A 16318-nucleotide genomic window follows, 5' to 3' on the forward strand; every position below is an offset into this window, starting at 1 on the left:
TCTCCTCAGTAGTGGACGGTCAAGAGACAATGTAGATAAACCAGCTTCTGCTCTCAAGGAGCTTGGTGTCTTGGTGTTTGGAATTGGAACAAGGAGCTCTGATAGCAGAGAATTACAGAAGATATCCTATGACCCCAGTTATGCTCTCTCCGTGTCTGAATTTACTGACCTCCCCAACATCCAACAGCAGCTTCTTTCTGCCATGAACACTGCCATTATACAGGACACAACCATGACACCAACACTAATACCAACAATACTTGGTAAGGAAAAGGTCTTGATCATTTCCATTTCCTCTTTTACATTAGCATGGAGTAGTTGACAGCTTTTACATTTTGGGTAGATGCCCATAAGGTCTTTCATGTTCTTTTCACTTTATAAATATGTTGCAGTTTTTGCTAGAGCTCTCCGATGCACATATAACCTTTTACTTTGAATAGCTGTTTCAGATTAGGGAAAGGAGTGGCTTGCATGTGACAGAAGCAACAGTGTCCTGTTATTTCCTTGTGTATACAACATTCAACATTACTCCGTTTTTTTATCCTCATATTCCCTAGTTAAGAGTCGGGCTCTCAAAAGGGATTTTGTGTTCTTACTGGATGGATCTGATGGCACTAGGAGAGTATTCCCAGCCATGCGTGACTTTGTTCAAAGAGTGGTGGAGACACTCAGTGTGGATGAGAACAAAGATCGCATTGCGGTGGTCCAGTACAGTAGAGATCCAGCAGCCCAATTCTATCTGAACACATACACAACAAAGGGAGAGATTCTCAACATTGTAAGAGGTCTGAGACACAAAGGCGGGAGACCTCTCAACACTGGAGCAGCTCTCCAGTACGTGAGGGACAATGTCTTTACTGCCTCCTCCGGAAGCAGACGCTTGGAAGGCGTTCCACAGCTAATGATTCTGTTGAGTGGTGGAAGGTCAGTTGACAATGTTGACACGCCAGCCTCTGCTCTGAAGGAGCTTGGGGTTTTGGTCTTTGGAATTGGAACAAGGAGCTCTGATAGTAGAGAATTGCAGAGGATATCACATGATCCCAGTTACGCTCTGTCTGTATCAGATTTTACTGACCTTCCGAGCATCCAGCAGCAACTTCTGTCCTCGGTGGAGGCAGTGGTTATTGATGTTACTCCAGAATCACCAACAGTTTTAGGTATGTGTTATCACTGTGAATTAAGAGTCAGGATGTGTTAGCAAAATGGCCGCTGAGTCTTAGAAACGACTATATAATTTGGCCAAAAACACCACATTTGATGAGTTTGATTGACATAATCTATTGATTTTCTCAGTTGATCATGACACCGCCAGAAAGGATGTGGTATTCCTTCTGGATGGTTCTGATGGCACAAGGAATGGATTCCCAGCAATGCGTGATTTTGTTCAGAGAGTAGTAGAGAAACTCAATGTGGGAGGAGACAAAGACCGCGTTTCTGTGGTCCAGTACGGTAGAGATCAAGAAGTTAATTTCTATCTGAACACATACACCACGAAGGGCGACATTCTTGACATCGTCAGAGGTCTGAGGCACAGAGGAGGTAGACCCCTCAACACTGGGGCAGCCCTCCAGTATGTAAGGGACAACGTCTTTACTGCCTCCTCAGGAAGCAGAAGCCAAGAGGGTGTCCCTCAGATGCTGATACTGCTGAGTGGCGGGAGGTCCAATGATAATGTTGAAATACCAGTTTCTGCCCTGAAAGAGAGTGGGGTCTTGATCTTTGGCATTGGAAACAGAAATTCTAGCAAAGAGGTTCAAAGGATTGCCTCTGACCCCAGTTATTCCCAGTCTGTTTCTGAATTCTCTGATCTCCCCAGCGTCCAGGATAAGTTTTTCTCCTCACTCATTACTGTACACGTTGGCGCCACACCCATTTCCCCAACAGTCATAGGTAAGACCGGATGCATTATCTAGGAAAACTAAAGCAACAAACACATATTTCAGATTTGATGAAGCAATGTTGACATACTGTTTTTGTTGACATACTGTTTTGTTTCTGATACTCTTAGTGGACCTAAGCATTGCCAGAAAGGATGTAGTATTCTTGCTGGATGGTTCTGATGGCACTAGGAATGGCTTCCCAGAAATGCGGGACTTTGTTCAAAGAGTAGTGGAGAAACTCACTGTAGGGGAGAACAGAGATCGAGTCTCTGTGGTACAGTATAGCAGAGAACCAGAGGCCCACTTCTATCTGAACACTTACATGAGAAAAGAAGAGGTTGTTGACACCGTAAGAGGGCTGAAGCACAAAGGAGGGAGACCCCTCAACACTGGAGCAGCTCTCCAGTATGTCAGGGACTACGTCTTTACTGCCTCCTCTGGAAGTAGGCGCCTTGAAAGTGTTCCACAGATTCTGATACTGCTAAATGGTGGAAGGTCCTTTGACAATGTAGATAAACCAGCTTCTGCTCTCAAGGAGCTTGGTGTCTTGGTGTTTGGAATTGGAACAAGGAGCTCTGATAGCAGAGAATTACAGAAGATATCCTATGACCCCAGTTATGCTCTCTCCGTGTCTGAATTTACTGACCTCCCCAACATCCAACAGCAGCTTCTTTCTGCCATGAACACTGCCATTATACAGGACACAACCATGACACCAACACTAATACCAACAATACTAGGTAAGAAAAATATGCTTTTGATCTGTTCCATTTCCTCTTTTACATTAGGATAGAGTAGTTGATAGCTTAGAACACTTGTGTAGATACCCCTGAGGCCTTTCATGTGGTTTCATTTCATACCTCTGTACCAATGTTCCCTATGATATAACTCAAGCCAATGCACAAATTGTCACTTTCGTTGAATAGTTGTTTGTGATAAGTGAAAGGGATGACTTTCATGTGACAGAAGCAGCTTTGTCCTGTTTTCCCATAACCTATGCCACATGTAATATTACTCTTTACCTGAACCTTCAAATTCCCTAGTTGAGAGTCAGGCTCCCAGGAGGGATGTTGTGTTCTTGCTGGATGGATCTGATGGCACTAGGAGTGGATTCCCAGCCATGCGTGACTTTGTTCAAAGAGTGGTGGAGACACTCAGTGTGGATGAGAACAAAGATCGCGTTGCGGTGGTCCAGTACAGTAGAGATCCAGCCGCACAATTCTATCTGAACACATACACAACAAAGGGAGAGATTCTCAACACTGTAAGAGGTCTGAGACACAAAGGCGGGAGACCTCTCAACACTGGAGCAGCTCTCCAGTACGTGAGGGACAATGTCTTTACTGCCTCCTCCGGAAGCAGACGCTTGGAAGGCGTTCCACAGCTACTGATTCTGTTGAGTGGTGGAAGGTCGGTTGACAATGTTGACACGCCAGCCTCTGCTCTGAAGGAGCTTGGGGTTTTGGTCTTTGGAATTGGAACAAGGAGCTCTGATAGCAGAGAATTGCAGAGGATATCACATGATCCCAGTTACGCTCTGTCTGTCTCAGACTTTACTGACCTTCCGAGCATCCAGCAGCAACTTCTGTCCTCGGTGGAGGCAGTGGTTATTGATGTTACTCCAGAATCACCAACAGTTTTAGGTATGTGTTATCACTGTGAATTAAGAGTCAGGATGTGTTAACAAAATGTCCGCTGAGTCTTAGAAACGACTATATAATTGGCCAAAAACACCACAATTGATCAGTTTGAATTAACATAATCTATTGATTTTCTCAGTTGATCATGCCACCGCCAGAAAGGATGTGGTATTCCTTCTGGATGGTTCTGATGGCACAAGGAATGGATTCCCAGCAATGCGTGATTTTGTTCAGAGAGTAGTAGAGAAACTCAATGTGGGAGGAGACAAAGACCGCGTTTCTGTGGTCCAGTACGGTAGAGATCAAGAAGTTAATTTCTATCTGAACACATACACCACGAAGGGCGACATTCTTGACATCGTCAGAGGTCTGAGGCACAGAGGAGGTAGACCCCTCAACACTGGGGCAGCCCTCCAGTATGTAAGGGACAACGTCTTTACTGCCTCCTCAGGAAGCAGAAGCCAAGAGGGTGTCCCTCAGATGCTGATACTGCTGAGTGGCGGGAGGTCCAATGATAATGTTGAAATACCAGTTTCTGCCCTGAAAGAGAGTGGGGTCTTGATCTTTGGCATTGGAAACAGAAATTCTAGCAAAGAGGTTCAAAGGATTGCCTCTGACCCCAGTTATTCCCAGTCTGTTTCTGAATTCTCTGATCTCCCCAGCGTCCAGGATAAGTTTTTCTCCTCACTCATTACTGTACACGTTGGCGCCACACCCATTTCCCCAACAGTCATAGGTAAGACCGGATGCATTATCTAGGAAAACTAAAGCAACAAACACATATTTCAGATTTGATGAAGCAATGTTGACATACTGTTTTTTTGACATACTGTTTTGTTTCTGATACTCTTAGTGGACCTAAGCATTGCCAGAAAGGATGTAGTATTCTTGCTGGATGGTTCTGATGGCACTAGGAATGGCTTCCCAGAAATGCGGGACTTTGTTCAAAGAGTAGTGGAGAAACTCACTGTAGGGGAGAACAGAGATCGAGTCTCTGTGGTACAGTATAGCAGAGAACCAGAGGCCCACTTCTATCTGAACACTTACATGAGAAAAGAAGAGGTTGTTGACACCGTAAGAGGGCTGAAGCACAAAGGAGGGAGACCCCTCAACACTGGAGCAGCTCTCCAGTATGTCAGGGACTACATCTTTACTGCCTCCTCTGGAAGTAGGCGCCTTGAAAGTGTTCCACAGATTCTGATACTGCTAAATGGTGGAAGGTCCTTTGACAATGTAGATAAACCAGCTTCTGCTCTCAAGGAGCTTGGTGTCTTGGTGTTTGGAATTGGAACAAGGAGCTCTGATAGCAGAGAATTACAGAAGATATCCTATGACCCCAGTTATGCTCTCTCCGTGTCTGAATTTACTGACCTCCCCAACATCCAACAGCAGCTTCTTTCTGCCATGAACACTGCCATTATACAGGACACAACCATGACACCAACACTAATACCAACAATACTAGGTAAGAAAAATATGCTTTTGATCTGTTCCATTTCCTCTTTTACATTAGGATAGAGTAGTTGATAGCTTAGATCACTCTTGTAGATACCCCTGAGGCCTTTCATGTGGTTTCATTTCATACCTCTGTACCAATGTTCCCTATGATATAACTCAAGCCAATGCACAAATTGTCACTTTCGTTGAATAGTTGTTTGTGATAAGTGAAAGGGATGACTTTCATGTGACAGAAGCAGCTTTGTCCTGTTTTCCCATAACCTATGCCACATGTAATATTACTCTTTACCTGAACCTTCAAATTCCCTAGTTGAGAGTCAGGCTCCCAGGAGGGATGTTGTGTTCTTGCTGGATGGATCTGATGGCACTAGGAGTGGATTCCCAGCCATGCGTGACTTTGTTCAAAGAGTGGTGGAGACACTCAGTGTGGATGAGAACAAAGATCGCGTTGCGGTGGTCCAGTACAGTAGAGATCCAGCCGCACAATTATATCTGAACACATACACAACAAAGGGAGAGATTCTCAACACTGTAAGAGGTCTGAGACACAAAGGCGGGAGACCTCTCAACACTGGAGCAGCTCTCCAGTACGTGAGGGACAATGTCTTTACTGCCTCCTCCGGAAGCAGACGCTTGGAAGGCGTTCCACAGCTATTGATTCTGTTGAGTGGTGGAAGGTCGGTTGACAATGTTGACACGCCAGCCTCTGCTCTGAAGGAGCTTGGGGTTTTGGTCTTTGGAATTGGAACAAGGAGCTCTGATAGCAGAGAATTGCAGAGGATATCACATGATCCCAGTTACGCTCTGTCTGTCTCAGACTTTACTGACCTTCCGAGCATCCAGCAGCAACTTCTGTCCTCGGTGGAGGCAGTGGTTATTGATGTTACTCCAGAATCACCAACAGTTTTAGGTATGTGTTATCACTGTGAATTAAGAGTCAGGATGTGTTAACAAAATGTCCGCTGAGTCTTAGAAACGACTATACAATTGGCCAAAAACACCAAAATTGATCAGTTTGAATTAACATAATCTATTGATTTTCTCAGTTGATCATGCCACCGCCAGAAAGGATGTGGTATTCCTTCTGGATGGTTCTGATGGCACAAGGAATGGATTCCCAGCAATGCGTGATTTTGTTCAGAGAGTAGTAGAGAAACTCAATGTGGGAGGAGACAAAGACCGCGTTTCTGTGGTCCAGTACGGTAGAGATCAAGAAGTTAATTTCTATCTGAACACATACACCACGAAGGGCGACATTCTTGACATCGTCAGAGGTCTGAGGCACAGAGGAGGTAGACCCCTCAACACTGGGGCAGCCCTCCAGTATGTAAGGGACAACGTCTTTACTGCCTCCTCAGGAAGCAGAAGCCAAGAGGGTGTCCCTCAGATGCTGATACTGCTGAGTGGCGGGAGGTCCAATGATAATGTTGAAATACCAGTTTCTGCCCTGAAAGAGAGTGGGGTCTTGATCTTTGGCATTGGAAACAGAAATTCTAGCAAAGAGGTTCAAAGGATTGCCTCTGACCCCAGTTATTCCCAGTCTGTTTCTGAATTCTCTGATCTCCCCAGCGTCCAGGATAAGTTTTTCTCCTCACTCATTACTGTACACGTTGGCGCCACACCCATTTCCCCAACAGTCATAGGTAAGACCGGATGCATTATCTAGGAAAACTAAAGCAACAAACACATATTTCAGATTTGATGAAGCAATGTTGACATACTGTTTTTTTGACATACTGTTTTGTTTCTGATACTCTTAGTGGACCTAAGCATTGCCAGAAAGGATGTAGTATTCTTGCTGGATGGTTCTGATGGCACTAGGAATGGCTTCCCAGAAATGCGGGACTTTGTTCAAAGAGTAGTGGAGAAACTCACTGTAGGGGAGAACAGAGATCGAGTCTCTGTGGTACAGTATAGCAGAGAACCAGAGGCCCACTTCTATCTGAACACTTACATGAGAAAAGAAGAGGTTGTTGACACCGTAAGAGGGCTGAAGCACAAAGGAGGGAGACCCCTCAACACTGGAGCAGCTCTCCAGTATGTCAGGGACTACGTCTTTAATGCCTCCTCTGGAAGTAGGCGCCTTGAAAGTGTTCCACAGATTCTGATACTGCTAAATGGTGGAAGGTCCTTTGACAATGTAGATAAACCAGCTTCTGCTCTCAAGGAGCTTGGTGTCTTGGTGTTTGGAATTGGAACAAGGAGCTCTGATAGCAGAGAATTACAGAAGATATCCTATGACCCCAGTTATGCTCTCTCCGTGTCTGAATTTACTGACCTCCCCAACATCCAACAGCAGCTTCTTTCTGCCATGAACACTGCCATTATACAGGACACAACCATGACACCAACACTAATACCAACAATACTAGGTAAGAAAAATATGCTTTTGATCTGTTCCATTTCCTCTTTTACATTAGGATAGAGTAGTTGATAGCTTAGAACACTTGTGTAGATACCCCTGAGGCCTTTCATGTGGTTTCATTTCATACCTCTGTACCAATGTTCCCTATGATATAACTCAAGCCAATGCACAAATTGTCACTTTCGTTGAATAGTTGTTTGTGATAAGTGAAAGGGATGACTTTCATGTGACAGAAGCAGCTTTGTCCTGTTTTCCCATAACCTATGCCACATGTAATATTACTCTTTACCTGAACCTTCAAATTCCCTAGTTGAGAGTCAGGCTCCCAGGAGGGATGTTGTGTTCTTGCTGGATGGATCTGATGGCACTAGGAGTGGATTCCCAGCCATGCGTGACTTTGTTCAAAGAGTGGTGGAGACACTCAGTGTGGATGAGAACAAAGATCGCGTTGCGGTGGTCCAGTACAGTAGAGATCCAGCCGCCCAATTCTATCTGAACACATACACAACAAAGGGAGAGATTCTCAACACTGTAAGAGGTCTGAGACACAAAGGCGGGAGACCTCTCAACACTGGAGCAGCTCTCCAGTACGTGAGGGACAATGTCTTTACTGCCTCCTCCGGAAGCAGACGCTTGGAAGGCGTTCCACAGCTACTGATTCTGTTGAGTGGTGGAAGGTCGGTTGACAATGTTGACACGCCAGCCTCTGCTCTGAAGGAGCTTGGGGTTTTGCTCTTTGGAATTGGAACAAGGAGCTCTGATAGCAGAGAATTGCAGAGGATATCACATGATCCCAGTTACGCTCTGTCTGTCTCAGACTTTACTGACCTTCCGAGCATCCAGAAGCAACTTCTGTCCTCGGTGGAGGCAGTGGTTATTGATGTTACTCCAGAATCACCAACAGTTTTAGGTATGTGTTATCACTGTGAATTAAGAGTCAGGATGTGTTAACAAAATGTCCGCTGAGTCTTAGAAACGACTATACAATTGGCCAAAAACACCACAATTGATCAGTTTGAATTAACATAATCTATTGATTTTCTCAGTTGATCATGACACCGCCAGAAAGGATGTGGTATTCCTTCTGGATGGTTCTGATGGCACAAGGAATGGATTCCCAGCAATGCGTGATTTTGTTCAGAGAGTAGTAGAGAAACTCAATGTGGGAGGAGACAAAGACCGCGTTTCTGTGGTCCAGTACGGTAGAGATCAAGAAGTTAATTTCTATCTGAACACATACACCACGAAGGGCGACATTCTTGACATCGTCAGAGGTCTGAGGCACAGAGGAGGTAGACCCCTCAACACTGGGGCAGCCCTCCAGTATGTAAGGGACAACGTCTTTACTGCCTCCTCAGGAAGCAGAAGCCAAGAGGGTGTCCCTCAGATGCTGATACTGCTGAGTGGCGGGAGGTCCAATGATCATGTTGAAATACCAGTTTCTGCCCTGAAAGAGAGTGGGGTCTTGATCTTTGGCATTGGAAACAGAAATTCTAGCAAAGAGGTTCAAAGGATTGCCTCTGACCCCAGTTATTCCCAGTCTGTTTCTGAATTCTCTGATCTCCCCAGCGTCCAGGATAAGTTTTTCTCCTCACTCATTACTGTACACGTTGGCGCCACACCCATTTCCCCAACAGTCATAGGTAAGACCGGATGCATTATCTAGGAAAACTAAAGCAACAAACACATATTTCAGATTTGATGAAGCAATGTTGACATACTGTTTTTTTGACATACTGTTTTGTTTCTGATACTCTTAGTGGACCTAAGCATTGCCAGAAAGGATGTAGTATTCTTGCTGGATGGTTCTGATGGCACTAGGAATGGCTTCCCAGAAATGCGGGACTTTGTTCAAAGAGTAGTGGAGAAACTCACTGTAGGGGAGAACAGAGATCGAGTCTCTGTGGTACAGTATAGCAGAGAACCAGAGGCCCACTTCTATCTGAACACTTACATGAGAAAAGAAGAGGTTGTTGACACCGTAAGAGGGCTGAAGCACAAAGGAGGGAGACCCCTCAACACTGGAGCAGCTCTCCAGTATGTCAGGGACTACGTCTTTAATGCCTCCTCTGGAAGTAGGCGCCTTGAAAGTGTTCCACAGATTCTGATACTGCTAAATGGTGGAAGGTCCTTTGACAATGTAGATAAACCAGCTTCTGCTCTCAAGGAGCTTGGTGTCTTGGTGTTTGGAATTGGAACAAGGAGCTCTGATAGCAGAGAATTACAGAAGATATCCTATGACCCCAGTTATGCTCTCTCCGTGTCTGAATTTACTGACCTCCCCAACATCCAACAGCAGCTTCTTTCTGCCATGAACACTGCCATTATACAGGACACAACCATGACACCAACACTAATACCAACAATACTAGGTAAGAAAAATATGCTTTTGATCTGTTCCATTTCCTCTTTTACATTAGGATAGAGTAGTTGATAGCTTAGAACACTTGTGTAGATACCCCTGAGGCCTTTCATGTGGTTTCATTTCATACCTCTGTACCAATGTTCCCTATGATATAACTCAAGCCAATGCACAAATTGTCACTTTCGTTGAATAGTTGTTTGTGATAAGTGAAAGGGATGACTTTCATGTGACAGAAGCAGCTTTGTCCTGTTTTCCCATAACCTATGCCACATGTAATATTACTCTTTACCTGAACCTTCAAATTCCCTAGTTGAGAGTCAGGCTCCCAGGAGGGATGTTGTGTTCTTGCTGGATGGATCTGATGGCACTAGGAGTGGATTCCCAGCCATGCGTGACTTTGTTCAAAGAGTGGTGGAGACACTCAGTGTGGATGAGAACAAAGATCGCGTTGCGGTGGTCCAGTACAGTAGAGATCCAGCCGCACAATTCTATCTGAACACATACACAACAAAGGGAGAGATTCTCAACACTGTAAGAGGTCTGAGACACAAAGGCGGGAGACCTCTCAACACTGGAGCAGCTCTCCAGTACGTGAGGGACAATGTCTTTACTGCCTCCTCCGGAAGCAGACGCTTGGAAGGCGTTCCACAGCTATTGATTCTGTTGAGTGGTGGAAGGTCGGTTGACAATGTTGACACGCCAGCCTCTGCTCTGAAGGAGCTTGGGGTTTTGGTCTTTGGAATTGGAACAAGGAGCTCTGATAGCAGAGAATTGCAGAGGATATCACATGATCCCAGTTACGCTCTGTCTGTCTCAGACTTTACTGACCTTCCGAGCATCCAGCAGCAACTTCTGTCCTCGGTGGAGGCAGTGGTTATTGATGTTACTCCAGAATCACCAACAGTTTTAGGTATGTGTTATCACTGTGAATTAAGAGTCAGGATGTGTTAACAAAATGTCCGCTGAGTCTTAGAAACGACTATATAATTGGCCAAAAACACCACAATTGATCAGTTTGAATTAACATAATCTATTGATTTTCTCAGTTGATCATGCCACCGCCAGAAAGGATGTGGTATTCCTTCTGGATGGTTCTGATGGCACAAGGAATGGATTCCCAGCAATGCGTGATTTTGTTCAGAGAGTAGTAGAGAAACTCAATGTGGGAGGAGACAAAGACCGCGTTTCTGTGGTCCAGTACGGTAGAGATCAAGAAGTTAATTTCTATCTGAACACATACACCACGAAGGGCGACATTCTTGACATCGTCAGAGGTCTGAGGCACAGAGGAGGTAGACCCCTCAACACTGGGGCAGCCCTCCAGTATGTAAGGGACAACGTCTTTACTGCCTCCTCAGGAAGCAGAAGCCAAGAGGGTGTCCCTCAGATGCTGATACTGCTGAGTGGCGGGAGGTCCAATGATAATGTTGAAATACCAGTTTCTGCCCTGAAAGAGAGTGGGGTCTTGATCTTTGGCATTGGAAACAGAAATTCTAGCAAAGAGGTTCAAAGGATTGCCTCTGACCCCAGTTATTCCCAGTCTGTTTCTGAATTCTCTGATCTCCCCAGCGTCCAGGATAAGTTTTTCTCCTCACTCATTACTGTACACGTTGGCGCCACACCCATTTCCCCAACAGTCATAGGTAAGACCGGATGCATTATCTAGGAAAACTAAAGCAACAAACACATATTTCAGATTTGATGAAGCAATGTTGACATACTGTTTTGTTGACATACTGTTTTGTTTCTGATACTCTTAGTGGACCTAAGCATTGCCAGAAAGGATGTAGTATTCTTGCTGGATGGTTCTGATGGCACTAGGAATGGCTTCCCAGAAATGCGGGACTTTGTTCAAAGAGTAGTGGAGAAACTCACTGTAGGGGAGAACAGAGATCGAGTCTCTGTGGTACAGTATAGCAGAGAACCAGAGGCCCACTTCTATCTGAACACTTACATGAGAAAAGAAGAGGTTGTTGACACCGTAAGAGGGCTGAAGCACAAAGGAGGGAGACCCCTCAACACTGGAGCAGCTCTCCAGTATGTCAGGGACTACATCTTTACTGCCTCCTCTGGAAGTAGGCGCCTTGAAAGTGTTCCACAGATTCTGATACTGCTAAATGGTGGAAGGTCCTTTGACAATGTAGATAAACCAGCTTCTGCTCTCAAGGAGCTTGGTGTCTTGGTGTTTGGAATTGGAACAAGGAGCTCTGATAGCAGAGAATTACAGAAGATATCCTATGACCCCAGTTATGCTCTCTCCGTGTCTGAATTTACTGACCTCCCCAACATCCAACAGCAGCTTCTTTCTGCCATGAACACTGCCATTATACAGGACACAACCATGACACCAACACTAATACCAACAATACTAGGTAAGAAAAATATGCTTTTGATCTGTTCCATTTCCTCTTTTACATTAGGATAGAGTAGTTGATAGCTTAGAACACTTGTGTAGATACCCCTGAGGCCTTTCATGTGGTTTCATTTCATACCTCTGTACCAATGTTCCCTATGATATAACTCAAGCCAATGCACAAATTGTCACTTTCGTTGAATAGTTGTTTGTGATAAGTGAAAGGGATGACTTTCATGTGACAGAAGCAGCTTTGTCCTGTTTTCCCATAACCTATGCCACATGTAATATGACTCTTTATCTGAACCTTCACATTCCCTAGTTGAGAGTCAGGCTCCCAGGAGGGATGTTGTGTTCTTGCTGGATGGATCTGATGGCACTAGGAGTGGATTCCCAGCCATGCGTGACTTTGTTCAAAGAGTGGTGGAGACACTCAGTGTGGATGAGAACAAAGATCGCGTTGCGGTGGTCCAGTACAGTAGAGATCCAGCCGCCCAATTCTATCTGAACACATACACAACAAAGGGAGAGATTCTCAACACTGTAAGAGGTCTGAGACACAAAGGCGGGAGACCTCTCAACACTGGAGCAGCTCTCCAGTACGTGAGGGACAATGTCTTTACTGCCTCCTCCGGAAGCAGACGCTTGGAAGGCGTTCCACAGCTACTGATTCTGTTGAGTGGTGGAAGGTCGGTTGACAATGTTGACACGCCAGCCTCTGCTCTGAAGGAGCTTGGGGTTTTGGTCTTTGGAATTGGAACAAGGAGCTCTGATAGCAGAGAATTGCAGAGGATATCACATGATCCCAGTTACGCTCTGTCTGTCTCAGACTTTACTGACCTTCCAAGCATCCAGCAGCAACTTCTGTCCTCGGTGGAGGCAGTGGTTATTGATGTTACTCCAGAATCACCAACAGTTTTAGGTATGTGTTATCACTGTGAATTAAGAGTCAGGATGTGTTAACAAAATGGCCGCTGAGTCTTAGAAACGACTATATAATTGGCCAAAAACACCACAATTGATCAGTTTGAATTAACATAATCTATTGATTTTCTCAGTTGATCATGACACCGCCAGAAAGGATGTGGTATTCCTTCTGGATGGTTCTGATGGCACAAGGAATGGATTCCCAGCAATGCGTGATTTTGTTCAGAGAGTAGTAGAGAAACTCAATGTGGGAGGAGACAAAGACCGCGTTTCTGTGGTCCAGTACGGTAGAGATCAAGAAGTTAATTTCTATCTGAACACATACACCACGAAGGGCGACATTCTTGACATCGTCAGAGGTCTGAGGCACAGAGGAGGTAGACCCCTCAACACTGGGGCAGCCCTCCATTATGTAAGGGACAACGTCTTTACTGCCTCCTCAGGAAGCAGAAGCCAAGAGGGTGTCCCTCAGATGCTGATACTGCTGAGTGGCGGGAGGTCCAATGATAATGTTGAAATACCAGTTTCTGCCCTGAAAGAGAGTGGGGTCTTGATCTTTGGCATTGGAAACAGAAATTCTAGCAAAGAGGTTCAAAGGATTGCCTCTGACCCCAGTTATTCCCAGTCTGTTTCTGAATTCTCTGATCTCCCCAGCGTCCAGGATAAGTTTTTCTCCTCACTCATTACTGTACACGTTGGCGCCACACCCATTTCCCCAACAGTCATAGGTAAGACCGGATGCATTATCTAGGAAAACTAAAGCAACAAACACATATTTCAGATTTGATGAAGCAATGTTGACATACTGTTTTGTTGACATACTGTTTTGTTTCTGATACTCTTAGTGGACCTAAGCATTGCCAGAAAGGATGTAGTATTCTTGCTGGATGGTTCTGATGGCACTAGGAATGGCTTCCCAGAAATGCGGGACTTTGTTCAAAGAGTAGTGGAGAAACTCACTGTAGGGGAGAACAGAGATCGAGTCTCTGTGGTACAGTATAGCAGAGAACCAGAGGCCCACTTCTATCTGAACACTTACATGAGAAAAGAAGAGGTTGTTGACACCGTAAGAGGGCTGAAGCACAAAGGAGGGAGACCCCTCAACACTGGAGCAGCTCTCCAGTATGTCAGGGACTACATCTTTAATGCCTCCTCTGGAAGTAGGCGCCTTGAAAGTGTTCCACAGATTCTGATACTGCTAAATGGTGGAAGGTCCTTTGACAATGTAGATAAACCAGCTTCTGCTCTCAAGGAGCTTGGTGTCTTGGTGTTTGGAATTGGAACAAGGAGCTCTGATAGCAGAGAATTACAGAAGATATCCTATGACCCCAGTTATGCTCTCTCCGTGTCTGAATTTACTGACCTCCCCAACATCCAACAGCAGCTTCTTTCTGCCATGAACACTGCCATTATACAGGACACAACCATGACACCAACACTAATACCAACAATACTAGGTAAGAAAAATATGCTTTTGATCTGTTCCATTTCCTCTTTTACATTAGGATAGAGTAGTTGATACCTTTGATCACTCTTGTAGGTTCCCCTGAGGCCTTTCATGTGGTTTCATTTCATACCTCTGTACCAATGTTCCCTATGATATAACTCAAGCCAATGCACAAATTGTCACTTTCGTTGAATAGTTGTTTGTGATAAGTGAAAGGGATGACTTTCATGTGACAGAAGCAGCTTTGTCCTGTTTTCCCATAACCTATGCCACATGTAATATGACTCTTTATCTGAACCTTCACATTCCCTAGTTGAGAGTCAGGCTCCCAGGAGGGATGTTGTGTTCTTGCTGGATGGATCTGATGGCACTAGGAGTGGATTCCCAGCCATGCGTGACTTTGTTCAAAGAGTGGTGGAGACACTCAGTGTGGATGAGAACAAAGATCGCGTTGCGGTGGTCCAGTACAGTAGAGATCCAGCCGCCCAATTCTATCTGAACACATACACAACAAAGGGAGAGATTCTCAACACTGTAAGAGGTCTGAGACACAAAGGCGGGAGACCTCTCAACACTGGAGCAGCTCTCCAGTACGTGAGGGACAATGTCTTTACTGCCTCCTCCGGAAGCAGACGCTTGGAAGGCGTTCCACAGCTACTGATTCTGTTGAGTGGTGGAAGGTCGGTTGACAATGTTGACACGCCAGCCTCTGCTCTGAAGGAGCTTGGGGTTTTGGTCTTTGGAATTGGAACAAGGAGCTCTGATAGCAGAGAATTGCAGAGGATATCACATGATCCCAGTTACGCTCTGTCTGTCTCAGACTTTACTGACCTTCCAAGCATCCAGCAGCAACTTCTGTCCTCGGTGGAGGCAGTGGTTATTGATGTTACTCCAGAATCACCAACAGTTTTAGGTATGTGTTATCACTGTGAATTAAGAGTCAGGATGTGTTAACAAAATGGCCGCTGAGTCTTAGAAACGACTATATAATTGGCCAAAAACACCACAATTGATCAGTTTGAATTAACATAATCTATTGATTTTCTCAGTTGATCATGACACCGCCAGAAAGGATGTGGTATTCCTTCTGGATGGTTCTGATGGCACAAGGAATGGATTCCCAGCAATGCGTGATTTTGTTCAGAGAGTAGTAGAGAAACTCAATGTGGGAGGAGACAAAGACCGCGTTTCTGTGGTCCAGTACGGTAGAGATCAAGAAGTTAATTTCTATCTGAACACATACACCACGAAGGGCGACATTCTTGACATCGTCAGAGGTCTGAGGCACAGAGGAGGTAGACCCCTCAACACTGGGGCAGCCCTCCAGTATGTAAGGGACAACGTCTTTACTGCCTCCTCAGGAAGCAGAAGCCAAGAGGGTGTCCCTCAGATGCTGATACTGCTGAGTGGCGGGAGGTCCAATGATAATGTTGAAATACCAGTTTCTGCCCTGAAAGAGAGTGGGGTCTTGATCTTTGGCATTGGAAACAGAAATTCTAGCAAAGAGGTTCAAAGGATTGCCTCTGACCCCAGTTATTCCCAGTCTGTTTCTGAATTCTCTGATCTCCCCAGCGTCCAGGATAAGTTTTTCTCCTCACTCATTACTGTACACGTTGGCGCCACACCCATTTCCCCAACAGTCATAGGTAAGACCGGATGCATTATCTAGGAAAACTAAAGCAACAAACACATATTTCAGATTTGATGAAGCAATGTTGACATACTGTTTTGTTGACATACTGTTTTGTTTCTGATACTCTTAGTGGACCTAAGCATTGCCAGAAAGGATGTAGTATTCTTGCTGGATGGTTCTGATGGCACTAGGAATGGCTTCCCAGAAATGCGGGACTTTGTTCAAAGAGTAGTGGAGAAACTCACTGTAG

General features: G+C 45.1%; 2 protein-coding genes across 6 annotated transcripts in view; both read left to right on the forward strand.

Moving 5' to 3' along the window:
- LOC106581666 (collagen alpha-3(VI) chain) overlaps nucleotides 1-16318 on the forward strand; it is a 117499-nt gene that overhangs the window by 39195 nt on the left and 61986 nt on the right. The window lies entirely within an intron of this gene.
- LOC106599138 (uncharacterized) lies at nucleotides 620-16315 on the forward strand. The gene is made up of 20 exons (XM_045704387.1): nucleotides 620-1157; nucleotides 1294-1890; nucleotides 2009-2620; nucleotides 2924-3523; nucleotides 3660-4256; nucleotides 4374-4985; nucleotides 5289-5888; nucleotides 6025-6621; nucleotides 6739-7350; nucleotides 7654-8253; nucleotides 8390-8986; nucleotides 9104-9715; nucleotides 10019-10618; nucleotides 10755-11351; nucleotides 11469-12080; nucleotides 12384-12983; nucleotides 13120-13716; nucleotides 13834-14445; nucleotides 14749-15348; nucleotides 15485-16315. The coding sequence occupies exons 1-20, from the start codon at nucleotides 635-637 to the stop codon at nucleotides 16102-16104; spliced, it is 11997 nt and encodes a 3998-aa protein (XP_045560343.1). The 5' UTR covers nucleotides 620-634; the 3' UTR covers nucleotides 16105-16315.

This window comes from Salmo salar, chromosome ssa21 (assembly GCF_905237065.1).
Source record: "Salmo salar chromosome ssa21, Ssal_v3.1, whole genome shotgun sequence".
Classification (NCBI taxonomy): Eukaryota; Metazoa; Chordata; class Actinopteri; order Salmoniformes; family Salmonidae; genus Salmo; species Salmo salar.

Excerpts from the sequence above, each read along its gene's own strand:
- LOC106599138 (XM_045704387.1), top strand. The coding sequence starts at position 635 with ATGCGTGACTTTGTTCAAAGAGTGGTGGAGACACTCAGTGTGGATGAG. Across the intron at positions 2,621-2,923 it reads ACTAATACCAACAATACTAG|TTGAGAGTCAGGCTCCCAGG; the intron begins GTAAGAAAAATA and ends CAAATTCCCTAG. Across the intron at positions 12,984-13,119 it reads AGAATCACCAACAGTTTTAG|TTGATCATGACACCGCCAGA; the intron begins GTATGTGTTATC and ends TGATTTTCTCAG.